The sequence below is a fragment of the Rousettus aegyptiacus genome, unplaced genomic scaffold (genome assembly GCF_014176215.1).
Source record: "Rousettus aegyptiacus isolate mRouAeg1 unplaced genomic scaffold, mRouAeg1.p scaffold_m13_p_2, whole genome shotgun sequence".
NCBI classification, from domain to species: Eukaryota; Metazoa; Chordata; class Mammalia; order Chiroptera; family Pteropodidae; genus Rousettus; species Rousettus aegyptiacus.
The window spans coordinates 83,257,772-83,273,181 of record NW_023416295.1 but is presented as its reverse complement, the minus strand read 5'-3'; the positions used below and the strand labels follow the sequence as shown (position 1 = coordinate 83,273,181).

The 15,410-nt window shown below is 33.0% G+C and overlaps 1 protein-coding gene across 5 annotated transcripts in view; it reads right to left on the bottom strand.

The window, feature by feature from the left end:
* Positions 1–15,410, bottom strand: part of PTPN4 (protein tyrosine phosphatase non-receptor type 4) — a 175,770-nt gene that overhangs the window by 89,202 nt on the left and 71,158 nt on the right. For all 5 annotated transcript variants that reach the window (XM_016127566.2, XM_016127565.2, XM_016127567.2 and 2 more), the window contains 3 exons: positions 15,296–15,348; positions 14,813–14,933; positions 8,795–8,882 (listed from right to left, as the gene is read on the bottom strand). In XM_016127566.2, coding sequence (XP_015983052.1) covers positions 8,795–8,882; positions 14,813–14,933; positions 15,296–15,348 — 262 coding nt within the window. The remainder of the gene's footprint in view (positions 1–8,794; positions 8,883–14,812; positions 14,934–15,295; positions 15,349–15,410) is intronic.

The window sequence follows — 15,410 nt, the reverse complement described above, 5'->3', positions numbered from 1 at the left end:
TCTTTCATTAAAAGAAACCAGGGCTTCTTAAAGAAACAGCTGATTCCTGGTCTGTGGCAAAGAACAGATAAGGCGAAGCTGAAACACCTTAAAATACTTATAAGTATGGAAACTATCAAAGACTACAAAGGTTATGTCAAAAGGACTGAAGGGCCAAAAGTAGAAACTCCCAGTGGCCAAAGATGAGACCATATGAGCTTCAATAAGGAAAAGAATTTAAATATATGAAACCTATCAAATAAAAATGTTTAATCCATGAATTTGTAATGATATTACTTAAAACTATATTTGAATCTCTCTCTAGGACGGCAGGGAGCCAACTCATTACCTTGAAAACTGGGTAAATGAAAAGAAGGAACTGAATACTTTCCCTGCCTTTCCCATATGAGCTGTACTACTAGATAATCAAATAGTAAAAGGGAAGCAGCTCCCTATAAAATTATTCCAACAAATAAATAAAAACAAAAAAGAACTAGAGTATTTCTGTTTGCAGCCTTCAGTGAATTAATGGATCCAGGCATTGAGGATCAATGGTTGCTAACATTGAAAAATGTGAAAACCAAACATTATGTACCCCTTGATAAAAAAGAAAACACAACAAAGGTATCAATCCCAAATCTGATCATGAATCCAATCAAGCTTGCCATGATCTCGCAGAAAATACACAAAAAGCAGAATATGATGAATTGCACTGTGAATAAGTGAACAGCGAGATTCAGACTGCAAGAATCTACTGGTGACATGGCCCAGTTCTTTTAACAAGAAATTTCTAAGGAAGAGTAAGGGAGGTGAAAGGAGGGGTTAAAAGGGATGGAAAGTTATCTAACTGAAACAAAAAAGCAAAACCAAGCTATTGTATCTAGGAAGGCATACTTATGTGATAAAACCATTCAATAAATACAATGTAGGAATGGGCTGATATTAGGACAGGGTATAAAGAGGGTTTCTGGAACAGCTGGCTAAATTCCACTGCTTCACCTGGGTGGTTGCAGATGTTTACTAAGATATTCTTGTACCTGTTTTATTTTACAATAGGTTAAAAAACAGCAATGTAAAATGGATGAGATTTAGGATGAACAGAAATAGATATTCTAATATTTTTGACCCACACCTCAATTGTTCATTTTACGTTCCCCTCCTTTTCTTTGGAAACTACTGCTCTAAAACAATTTAAATATTCTAGCTTCTCTACTGTCATATGTCAAGGATACAACAACACCAATACACTTTTTATTTTATTTTTATTTTATGGTGTTGTAAATGGGAGCATATTATTTTTAAGTTGAATGGGGTAGCTAATGAAGTAATTTTCTTAATTATTTGTACTTATAAAAATTTTCAAAACATTATTGAAATATCACATAAGAAGTGAAAAAGTACCCCTTACCTTCTCCGCCTCACTCCCCAGAGATAGCCACTATTAACACTTTGGTTTATACTCTTCTATATCTTTATGTTTATACAAAATATAAATACATGTTACATATAACTATGCAATTTTTTAAGTAGCACAAAGTGAGATAAATCATTCTATAATTTTTCTTTTGCACTTAGCATTTTGTAGATATCTTTTCATATCAATATATATATGGATGTCAACATGTGATGGGGTAAATTGAAAATATTGTTAAGTCAAAGCACATTTAATACACCGAACCTGCTGAACATCATAGTTTATCCTAGCCTACTTTAAACGTGCAAAGAACACTTACATTAGCCTAGGATTGAGCTTTTATCTTGAGTTTCAGCTCAAGAGTGACTGCCTTCTTCTCACCAGAAGCAGGAGACATAAACAGATAGGTGTTTTGTAGATGTGATGGGATGCAAAACAGAACACAATATCCAAAAGACACTGGCAACACAGTACACAGTTGAGTATCGGTTGTTTACCCTCATGATCATCTGGCTGACTGCGAACTGTGGCTGTGGCTTGCTAACACTATCCAGAATTACAAGAGTATGGTATCTCAATAGCCTGGGAAAAGACCAAAGTTCAAAATTCAAAGTATGGTTTCTACTGAATGCATACTGCTTTTGAACCATCATAAAGCTGAAAAATCCTAAATCGAACCATTATACCTGTATCTCTAACTTATCAATTTTAACTGCTGCATATTATTCCACAATGCCAATTTATCACAATTTCTTATCTATTTCTGTTTATTCATTTAGAGTGTTTCTAATATTTTAATATTGTAAACAATGTTGTAATAATTCCTTGAATACATTACTTAAAACACCTCTACCAATATTTTAAAAAATGAAATCTGCGAAATGGAAGTGATCAAAGATTACCTTCATATTAAAATATTTGCACTCCAAAAGGGTTCTACCAAGTTATACTTCAACGATGTATCACAATGTCCAGTTTCCACACTGACCAATAATGGATATTTTTTATCCTTTGAATTATTGCTATTCTGATAAAATTGGTATCTCATTGTTTTCTCTGTTATGTTGTAGATTATTAGGGAAAACAAGCGATTTTTCATTATACTGGTCGTTTCTATTTCTTATGTTAAATGCTCATCTGTTTTTCCCTATATTTCTAATTACATGTTTTTAAAAATTATTTTTTTGTGGGAGCTCTTTATAAGATATGAATATTAAAGTATTTTCTGTAATACATGTTGAAATTGTTTTCTTTTACATTTTAGCTTTATGTTTTTCCCTATAATGTTAATTAATTTTTTTAAATGTTTGTACATTTTTAATGTAGTTAGGCATAAAATTAGGCATAATACACATTCATTAATGATTTTTTAAAAAATGTTTCTGTGTACCTTACATAGGCCTAAGAGTGTACATGAAAGCAAACAAAATATTCAGTGAAAATGAACACATGTAGTGGATCTATTGATACTTTCATAAAGATGCCTGAAATCAAAAAGAAAAGAAATAGAAAACAAATAAGCTATATCTATACAGTGATAAGTGAAAGCAGAATGGAAAATCATCGTGTGATCTGAATTCCCTTGGGTGACACAGATGAAGTCATATATAAAGCTCCATTCTGACAGACGAGATTGTTTTCTCTGTTTCAAGGCATTATATTTTAAATTTTTTTTATTATTCTAACCAATCTTTCAAAAACTCTTTAAATACATACAGGTTAAAACAAGGTTTTAGAAGAAGCTATAAATTGGTTTCTAAATACAGAAATAAATATCACATGGTTAAATTACTAAATTTCTGGGTTTCATTTTCCTCATCATGTGTAAAGTGAAGATGATAATACTCTTATCTCACAGAGGTGTTGTAAAGATTAAATGAGTTTAACATCATAAAGTCCTAGGAAAGGTGTCAGACACTTAGTAAATGCTATATCCATGTTTCTAGTTATTATTATCTGTGTCTTGTATAGTAAAATCTCTTTAAAATCACTGTCCTCAGTCTTCTTTGAATACTCTCTAATCACCCTTTACCATCATTATAGCTCTCAAACATCTCTTATAAGGTCATCAATAATGTCCAAGTTTCTAATCCAGTTCTCATCTGATATAGTTGATCACGCCTGATTCACTTGGCTTCACATAAATGTCTGACAAAAATAAAGGCTTTCTTTCTATAAAAGTAGCTACTTCTTCCTGGTCTCTTTTCTTGGTTCTTTTCCATCTCTCTAACTTCTAAATTTTGAAGTATTTCAGCTCTGAGATCCTCTACCCTGCAATATCTATTAGATATGTTACTTCAGCGCTCTCATCTCACAGTTTTAAACACCCTCTATAAGCTGACAATTCCCAAACATGTATCCCTAGTCCAGAACCCTCCTCCGCATTCCAGTTTCATATATTGAATTGCCTATCTTTCTTCATTTGGATTTGTAGAAATCTTCTAAAATTTACAAGTCCCAAAACAAATTCCTGCTTCACCCTCCTAAACCTGCTTCTCTCTAGTCTTTTCCAAGTTAGCGACTTACTTACTCCATCTTCCTAATCATTCAGGCCAAAAACTTTGGAATCATTCCTCATAGCTGATATCTCAGTAAATGCTGTTACTTCCATATGCAAAGTATATATAAGATATGATTACTTTTCACCACTCAACAGCTACAACCACCATGATCTCACTTGAATCACTGGAACAGTCTCTTGGCTTGTCTCCTCCTTTGGTGCCTTCCAGAACACTCTCAAAACAGTAGCCATTATTATCTTTTAAAAATGTAAACCGCACCATGACTTTTCTCTCCTCAAACACTCTATAATGGCCTTGCTTATAATTAAAAGCCAAAATCTTTTAAATGTCTTTTAAAGCCCTGGTCTGTCCTGACCTCATCAATACTCTCCTCTCCTAGCTCACACTGTATTGCCCATACTGTTCTCTTTGCTGTTCCTTGAACTGCTAAGGACACTAGATCATAGCCGTTCATTGCTATTTCCTCTGCTTAGAATGTTCTCCTCCCAGATATCTGCATGACTCCTTCAAGTCTATCTACTCAGTGAGGCCTTTCCTATTGTGATATCCCATTTTTGGCTGTCTCAATTCCCTTTCTCAGCTTAATTTTTCTCCATAGCATCTATCACTATTTGATACATTAATTAACTGCAAGAAAACTGCATATAATCTACATGTAGTAAAATGCACACATCTTAAAGGTACAATTAAAAATTTTACATACATGCATATACATATGTATATACACTTCTATGTAACCAAAAATTGACATACACATTTTCAAAATTCCACAAGGCTCCCTCATGAGTCTCTCTGACAATAACATCCCTTTGAAGCTGACTGCTATTCTGACTTTTATTAGTATAGACTAGTATTTTGACTGTTATTAAACTTTACTTCCATGGAATCACACACTATTTACTCTAATGTGCTCTATTATTTGTTTGTAGTGTCTTACCCACCAGAATGCAAGCTTCATAAGAGTTTGGGTTTTATCTACTTTACTCATTATTGAATCCACAGTGTCTATAAACAGGATTTAGGACATAGAAGGTGCTCAATAAATATTCACTGAATGAATAACCAAAACAGCATCAATAAACATTCCTTTTCTCGAAATTTTGAAGGGCAAAAATTTTCAGTAGAATTATCTTCGTCATTATTATAAATAAGGAAATAAGATATTCACAATTTAGACTAAAACTTGGGTAGATTTGTTTTAGTGTTAATTTAGAGCATCTTATACCTAACTAAAAATCTAAATAAAGCCAAGTCTTCTGTCATTAATTACATTTACATTTTAAAAACTAGAAATCAGTTTCTTAGGTAAACATAGAATTTACATTATACTAACCTTCTTATAAAACAGAGATCGAACCTGAGGATCCATGGCACAGATATTTTACAGCTCTATTATGTTTTCTTATTTTATTCTCACAGTGTAACATATATTGATTTTCTAGTATAGATGATAGGTATTTAATGAGCCCTCAAACCAGACCCTTTAATTAGGCCAGCAATTACTCCTGATAGTGCTTTTCCCATTTTAAGAGGTCAGGAATTCTTTACAAAAATTTAAATTTAGTTCACACAATGCTCTTTGATATGAATATGTTCAAATTGTTACATATTTTCAAGATCACTTTGATATCCATTTTATCAGAAACAATCCTAACCACAAATTTAGGAGTAACTAATTGTTATTGTTTCTAGGTGAGTGAGAGAAAGCACAGAGAGTGTTGGGTAGAAATGATAGTATTTGTACCTATGGCTTATTCAAAAGTGTATTTCTTAATTTCCAAACATTTGGAGAATTTTTAAAGCCATCTTTTTGTCATTGTTTTTTGCTAAATGGCACTGTGTTCAGAAATTATATTGTTTGAAAACAATGCATACTCTGAAGTTGTTAGAGACAATTATTCTACTATATTTTTCAAATCTTATTTATCTTGCTGATTTTTAGACTATTCTATCAGTGACTGAATATAACATATTAAAGATATTAGAGTGTGAGAAGATATTTGCAAATCACATATTAAACAAAAAAATGTGTATCTAGATTAAAGAGGTCTCAAAACACAAGAGTAAAAAATGAAACAACCAAATTAAATAATGGGGAATACACTTGAACAGACACATTCATCAAAGGAAATATGATGCTCAACATCAATTAGTCACTAGGGAAATGCAAAGTAAAACCATGATGAGATAAAACATGCTCATCAGAAAAGCTTAAAAAGAAACAATACAAAATGAACAGTAGCATATACTAAAAAGGATGTGAAACAACAGGAACTTGCAAATACTGCCAATGGGGATATTTTTAAATGGTTCGGTCACTCTACAAAAAAGTTTGGCAATGTCATATAAAGCTAATATACACTTACTATATGACTCAGCAATGCTACCCTGTGGTTTTTACCCTACAGAATCGAAACTTAAATTCACACAAAGACCTGTCGATAAATGTTTGTAGAAGTCTATTAAAAAAAAAAATGCTGGTAACAACCAGATGCCCTTCAATGGGTGACTGAATGAACAAATGATGGTATATCTATGCAATGAAATACTATTTAGCAACTAACCATTTTTATTTTCTCAAATATGTCATGTTCTCTTGTGATTTCAGGTCTTCACTCATGCTGATGGCTCTGTAGCGAAAACCACTCTCTATTCTATTCTCATTCATTCTTCCGGCTTCAGTAAATTACTGTATCTAAGACAGCTTTTTTACATTCTGCTCCCAGGTTGGATTACATACTCCTGCCACATGACCTCATAGCATTCTCTACTTTCCCCTTCATATCCTCATAGATTTAACTGTTAATACATGTTCCATTTTTTTCTCCCCTGCTATCCTGTGAGCTCCATGAGGGCAGGGATAGCTGGTGTTTTGTTCAATAAGCAATCCTTAGTGCCAATACTGTGCAAAGCACATAACAGAGCCACTACAATGAATGCACTAAGATTTATTTGTATTTTTCAGTTTGCTATAAGTAACTTGGTTCTACTCTTATTTTTCAACCTATATTCTAAAGGCAGAGAAAAAACATCTTACCTTGCTTTTAAAATAAAATGTTATCTCAAATACACTTTTTGCTTGTGATATGCAATTAAAACTTAAGTATTCTCTTTATGTATTCTTTCCCCTTCACTTTTTGTCCTTTGTGTTCATGATGCTGCAAATTTCCTTTCACATTCATGAACATTTACACATTTTCTTCTTAAGCACTCTGTAGCCATACACGCACGACAGAAACACCTATCCTGGCTTTTTTCTTGTCCATACAAAGTATGTTTCTGAATAACTATGACCATTTAAAATTGAAAGAACTTTAACCTGGTACTCTACATTTATGACTTTTTAAGAAAGAGTTCTACAATATAATATTTAAACAAACAAAATCTTACCTTAATCAAATCAATAAATAACAACAGAATTATGCATGAAAACAGCCATGTCACTTAAATTAAAAAAGGAAAGAAGTTTCAACACACTTTATATTTCACTGACAGCAGTGAGATTTAGCAGATAGTCTAAACTACCTTTAGAAAACTGCTAAGAACTAAAACTGCTAAGAACTGAATTTAGTGGTCTTTTAATAGTCATAGTTTAGTTCACATATTTAAAGTTCCACTAGTTTTAAACTTTATTATAATAAAAAACAAAATTCAGCTGCACAAATACTGACTATGATGTTACATTTTAGGGAATCATATTCAAAGGTAATGGCCCCCAAAAGAGAGGGAGGGTGAAGGGGCGCATTTTAAAGAAAACAAAATGTTAGAGTCTTACCTACACATTTTAAATGGCATCAAACAGATTTCCAAGTCACACTCAGAATTACCAGATATAGTTATATGAAGAAAGCAAGTCAATCTGTTTTTTAAAGACGAGATTGATGTAAGCTTTGTGAAATTTAAGAGCTAGCATTCTTCTCCTAGAACATGGCCAGGTGAGGCCCTAAATAATAAAGCCACTTCATGAAGTAGAACTTTGAGTTCTTAAAACACAAAACACTGTCTATCTATGTCTATAAATTAAAATAAATTCAAAATAACTACCTAAGAAAAACTGAATCCCCCTTTCAGGCTGCTATCCTAAGATAAAGCAATTTGTCCCAAGAGAATGTAAAACCTACCACTAATTCAACTGATGACTACCTTAACTGTACTTTTCGCTGGTTAGAGAGAATAGCAATACCCCAGGTACTTCTAAAGAAATATCACCTCTTGATAAAGAAAGCATGAGAAGGAATCTAGATGAAGAGACACACAAATGAAAGACAGCCACTCAAAAATACCCTTATGACAGAAGGATAATAGTCTTTTGGAAACAGCCAAGTTTGACACAATGAAAAAAAAGTTACAGTGTTGTAAAGAAGTCAATGATTACAAATTCTATCTTAATAAAGGGATTTAGGGAAGGGGGCAGCCAAAATATTAATATGCTTCATTTTGTGCCTTATAAATAGAAATTTTTAATGTCACTAAATGATTAAAATAAAGTAAGTGAAGTAATACAGGACTCACTGAGGTAAAAGCAACTTTTATAACAATTATCGAAAAAGTTAAAAATACAAAAAAGTCTGCTTTTTCTATTACTCGATCTTTATTTTGTAAAATAATAATTCTAAAGGTAGTCTCTTAAGATCTGCAAAAATTATCTTTATAACATAAAACGCTACCTTGAAGAAAAATTACATAACAAATCCACTTCAACCATTCTCATCAGGCATTGACTGTGAAAATACTATATTTAGAGGAAATTTTCAGTGCAATTATGTTGGCAGAACTCACTAGTTATTATATTTGTTGTCTAACCCTATCAAGGCATTAAGAATTTTTTGATATTGAGAAATGGAGCCTAACCCAACAATATAAAAGTTTTCCCACTTACCCTTGCATAGTGGAATTCAACTCCATAGAGTTCTAAGGTACGTGCTGTATTCAGGTAATTAAATTCTGCTTCTGCAGGAGATAAGCCTCTGTAAAGACATCATTAGGTTAAAAATTAAATCAATCATAAATATGGCCAAATTTGAAAAAAAGCTAATTATCTGGAAAAATTTCAGGATTCTAATTAAATCTTTTACAAAACTCCATGCATGACTATTCCTCTTAATTCTGTATAGTAACAACTAACTTATTTGAAGGGTACATTTTCAGTAACACAAATTATTACTTTGTAAAATACTGTCCAGAAATATAAGAATGGACGAAGTTTTAAAAGTCCTCTAGTTCTTATGGCTATTACAAAGTCGCTTACACTTAGACACAACTTAAAAGAAGTGTTTTTCAAAACGTGGTCTATATATCATATCTGCATTTAAATCACACATAGTGCTTCTGAAACATGTAGATTCTTAGACAACCTCCAGAGCAGTGCCTCTCAGAGAACAGTGACTAGCTAGGTGTTGATTTATAACAAATATAGAAATCGAGTGTTGTGAGTCTTTTATAGAACTTTGACAGAGTGATTTTATATCTGTTGATATAAAAACGGCTTATAATTTTTTATGTTCATTTCTCCATTTTATTTTTCTAGTGATTAATTTTTATAATATTTTTAGAACTATAATATTTTAGAAGTATAGTTCCAAGACACACTAGGGGAAAAGTGATTTTTCATCACAGAGAGTTTCAGAAGTACTGTTCTACAGATAGTCTGATATAGAATGAATGGGGTCCAAACAGTTTAAATCATCCCAGGTGATTCTTATAAGCATAAGTTTTAGAACTACAGCTTTAAATTCAAAGCCTTTAAAAATTGATTTATTCCTATATTATACACTGTTCTAACAACCTTAGTTATCTGATATTATCAGACTATAGCAGAGTAAAAGCAGCAAATTACAAAAGCAAAGATTTAAACTTTTCATTCCCTAATGATACTAGAAAAGGGGCCAAGAGCTTGCCGATGCATGATCATAAAAATGGGATTCCTCAAAAAATACATATACTTCAGTTTACTATAAAAGTCAATTAAGTTAAATACTCTACCTTACCCTGCTCCCAGTTAAACCAGATGATTCTATTTTTTTTCTGTTTAAATATTTGAGAAATCATTTCTTTAAACCAAACATATATAATCAACATCTTATCAAATGTACAATCTTTTTTCATTACAGAAGGGAGTTTTTATTATGGTAAATATTTAAAAAATCAGGCTTATCTTCAAACCTTTGATTCACATATGCTAGGTATAGAACTTTTATTATAAATGGCATTTACTTTTAGACCAAAATAGCACACCTTACCACATTAGTCCAGTCCATTAAAATTTCCATTCATTAATTTTATTTTAGATTAGAGGTCAGCAAATTTTTACTGGAAATAGTTGGATATTAAAACACTTTAAGCTTTCAGGCCACATGGCTTCGGTCACAACTACTCAACTCTGCTGTTCTGTGAAAGCAACCATAGACAACATAGAATCTGTGTCCCAATAAGTGTTAATTTATGGACACAGAAATCAAAATTTCTAAAATTTCACATGCTACAAAATGTTATTCTTTTTTGATTTTTTTTCAATCATTTAAAATGTACAAATTACTTCTGGGGCAAGATGGCAGAACAGGTAAATGTTGTGCTTGCCTCCTCTCATGACCCCATGAAAATTACAATTAAACTACAAAACAACCATCATTGAGAATCACCTGCAGTCTAGCAGAACAGAGGTCCTATAACTAAGGATATACTGAAGAAGCCATATTGAGTCACACAGGAGAGGCAGAGACTTCAACAGGCTGGTCCCATACCTACCTAAAGCAGTTAAAAACAGGGAGGGCTATCTTGGCTGCAAAGGTCCTGCCTGAGGAACAAGGGGTCCCAGCCCAATGAGGCTTCTCAGCCCAGGGTTCCAGTGCCAAGAAGTCCCCATAACTTCTAGCTGTGAAAACTGGCAGAGATTGTGGCTGAAGGAGAAAGAGAGCAGCTGGAGTCCCAGATTTTCCTCTTATAAAGGGCCCATGCATGTACTTACTGATTAACTTGCTCTGAACTTTAGCCCTGGGGCAGCAGCTCGAAAGGAACCAGGGACATATGGGGAGGAAATAAACTGTCTGCCTTTAAGGTGGGGGCTTGAGGGGCAGCTTTCTCCCAGACAGAACAATAGCGGAAGTCACTGTTCCTCTGTTGAACTCTCTCCCTACACAGCCTGCATGCATAGGCGAAGCCATGTCTGAGGCTCCAACCTGGTTAGCACTGTTAGCTCTGTCCTGATGAATCCCTAAGACCCAGTCTCACTCAACTTGTGAGCACACCCTAGTCTCTTCCAGTGTCTTTTCCATATAAACTACCTGTCTTGGCTCATGCTGTGGACTTTCCTAAATCTCTCAAAGGTCAAACAAAACTCAACAAATAGCATCTGGCCTCAGAATGCCCTGTACCTCTTACTAAGCAGCACCAAGCTTGGCACTAATAGCAGCTGAATTCAGTTCATAGCTTAGCCTCTCCCAGGCACCTCCAAGCACCATGTAAGTGGCAACTATCTAAAGATCATTTTGTCATTCATACCAGGTGGCCCCAGGCAGGGCACAGGAAGTGGCTGTCCTTAGCCTGCAACAGAGCCCTTCCCAAGAAGCCCCAGAACTAACATACCTAGTGGCCAAATCACATCAGAGCATCTCCCAACTACCTCCACAAGTGACACAGCCAAAGAGCAGACTCAGCAGGCATAGCAGCAGTTCTACCGTAGTGACAACCAGTCTTCACAACCAATCAGCTTGAAGGTCAACCCCTTTCAGTGATGTGCCAACAGCAATCAAGACTCAACAGCAGGAGGGCACACACAAACCACCCTGCTTAGGTGACCAGGGAGATTGTGCCATGAAGCCCTACAGCACACCAACTACATAAGACCACTCTACCAAAACCAGAAGATATAGCACCTTACCTAATATGTAGAAACAAATACAGGGAGGCAGCCAAAATGAGGAGACAAAGAAACATATTGCAAATGAAAGAACTTCAGAAACAAACTCCAGAACAAAACTCCAGAAAAAGAACTAAACAAAATGGAGACAAGCAAGCAATCAGATTCAGAGTTCAAAACGCTATTTACAAGGATGCCTGATGATTTCAATGAGAACTCCAACAAGGAGACAGAAAATATTAAAAAAAAAAAAAAAAAAAAGAGGTAGAAAACATTAAAAAAAAAAAGCCAGTCAGAAATGAAGACTACAATAACCAAAATAAAGAATACATCAGAGAGACTCAATAGTAGATTAGATGAAGCAGAGCACTGAAGCAGCAATTTGGAAGATAGGGTAGCAGAAAACAAAAATCATGACAGCAATAAGAGAAAAGTATTTTTTAAAATGAGGATAGTTTAATGGGCCTCTGGGACAACATCAACTGTATCAACACTTACATCACAGGGATACCAGAAAGAGAAGACAGAGAGCAAGAAATTGAAATCTATTTGAAGAAATAATGACAGAAAATATCCCTAGCTTGCTGAAGGAAAATAGATATACAAGTAAAGGAAGAGCAGTCTCAAAAAGATGAACCCAAAGAGGCCAACACCAAGACACATCATAATGACAGAGAGAGTAAAATGCAGCAAGAGAAAAGCAGTTAGTTACCTACAAGGGAGCTCCTATAAGACTGTCAGTTGATTTCTTAACAGAAACTTTGCAGGCCAGAAGGATTGGCATGAAATATTCAAAGTGATGAAAAGCAAGGACCTACAACCAAGAATACCCAGGAAGGCTATCAATTAAACTTGAAGAGGAGATAAAGAGCTTCCCAGGAAAAACAAACAAACAAAAAAAAAAACACAAACCAAACTTAAAGGAATTCATCAATAGCAAACCAATATTACAAGAAGTGTTAAAAGAAGATCAAAAATATAAATAATAAAATGGCAATAACTACTTACCTATCAACAATTACTTTAAATGTAAATGGACTAAATACGCCAATCAAAAGACATAGGGTGGCTGAATGGATAAGAAAACAAGACCCATACATATGCTGTCTACCAGGGACCCAATTGAGATCAAAAGACACACACAAACTAAAAGTATGAAAAAGATATGTCATGAAAATGGAAACAAAAACCAAACAAATAAAAGAGCTTAGGTAGTAATATTTACACCAGAAAAAATAGACTTTAGGAAGAAACCTAAGTGTCCACCAACAGACGGATAAAGAAGTGGTAAATATCTACAATGGAATATTACTCAGCTTAAAAAAGAATGAAATCTTGCCATCTGCAAAGACATGAATGGACCTAGAGGGTATTATGTTAAGTGAAATAAGTCAGAGAAAAAAAAATACCATATGATTTCACTTATATATAGCATCTGAAAAACAAATAAATGAACAAACAAAACTGAAACAAACTCATAGATACAGAGAGCATTCTGATGGTTACCAGACAGGAAGTGGGTTGGGAGACAGTGAAAAAGGAGAAGGGATTAAGAAGTACAAATTGTACACAATGCAATAAATATACATACATATATATGCCTCACTGCTAAATTGTACACCTAAAACTTACTGGATTTTGTTAACCAATGTCATCATAATAAAAAAATAAAAATGAAAGAAGTACAAATTGGTAGTTACAAAATAGTCATGGGACTATAAAGTATAGCGTAGGGAATATAGTCAATAATATTATAATAACTATGTATGGTGTCAGATGGGTACTAGAGTCATTGGGGTGATCATTTTATAAGGTATACAAATGTCTAAGCACTACATTGTATACCTGAAACTGATATAACATTGTATGTCAACTGTAATTGAAAAACAAAAATTATTTTAAAAAATAAATAAAATATACAAATCATTCTGAGCCCATAGGCCATACAAAAATAGGTAATGGACTGTAGTTTGCCAACCTCTTTCAGATACATGGGCCATTACCAAATGAAAGTAAGTTTCCTTAATAATAAGAGGTAATATTTTTTCAGTGCTTAGCATGTGCTAGGCACTGTTCTGGAAACTTTATATATATAAAGTACAATTAAGTGAGTTTATACAGATAAACTCCTTATAACCCCAGAGGTAGATACTTTTATTATCATCTATTTACATATAAGGAAACAGAGAAGAATAGACATGGAACAATTTGGCTAAGGTTATAAGACAGTACGTAAGCTTACCAGAATTTCAATCCAGGCAGTCTGGCTCTGGAGTTCAGACTCTTAGCCAAAATGCAACACTGCCTTAGTTCCTCTATGAGTATTCTTAATTATATGTTAAAGCAAAATTAAACTCTGGATTCTATTCAAAGTAACAGACTTCTTAAAAAAAAGTCACAGAAATTTAGATTCATAAAATATCAAAGCTGAATATTGTTATGCTATTTTTAAAGAACTAATTTTTATTAATTTAGTATTACAAAAAGTACCTTTTCTCCCTCTGGCTCATTATCAAACAAAAATAATTCTTTTCACATAGCTAAAACCCGAGAAAAAATTGCTAAGTAGATTGTGAACCTACTATTACTATTCTACAATTTCTGGCAACTTTATATAATAAAAACTTTATATAGTTAAAAAAACTTTAAAAAACCCAAAATTTTATATATATATTCCTGGTAACTTTATATAATAAAAATAAAACTGTGTGTGTGTATATATAGATTACATACATAAGAATTTATATAATAAAAACTATAATAAAAACTGGAAATTTTATATAACACCAAGTAAATTTCTGTTTACATATAGCTTTATTGTCCTTAATAGAAATGAACAACAAATATATGAAATAAGTAATGATTTTTCTTTTAGCATAGATCATCTACATTTCTTTATATTAATCATATTATTTTACATAATAGTAACTATTTATATTAAGTAAACACAACAATCGCATTAGAAATCATTTAAAACATTTCTCTAGAAAAGGTGTCATTAAGAATTTTACCAAATAGGCAGAAAAGTAAATAAATCCTTACGTATGTTGTTGATGTAATTTTGCAATTTCTTTTTCAAAATCTTGAGGTTGATTAGGAATGAAAGAATAATCTGAGAGGTAGCCTGGCAAGTTTTCTGACTGACTGTAGTCTCCTAGTTCAGCTAATAAATGGAAGAAAAATATTCACATTTTAATAAACGCTTTTTTTTTCAATTTCTATGGTCAAAATAGAAATGTCATGAATTCTATTATATTTCTGAAAGTAAATTATTTATGTTTCTGTTACCATTTAAGCAAGTTATCACAATATATTTAACATTCTCCTAGGTTTCAAACAACTTCAGAATTTTTCCTTTTAGGAATCAAAGTAATCGCTAACTAATTGGATGTTTCATTACATTTCCTCTATAGTCACATTCTTTTGTATAGTGACATATGTCTAAAGAACTCATTAAAAGCAATGTATTATCACACAGACCATGTAATTATATGCCATCTGATTCAAATGTGGGCTGATACTTACACTGAACAGCAAATGAAGCCAAAAGGGCAGCAGTATTATAAGGACAGGGCAATCTGTTAAAACAAAAAGAAAATACATTACCCAAGGTTAAACACAATAATTTCAAAAGCACTAT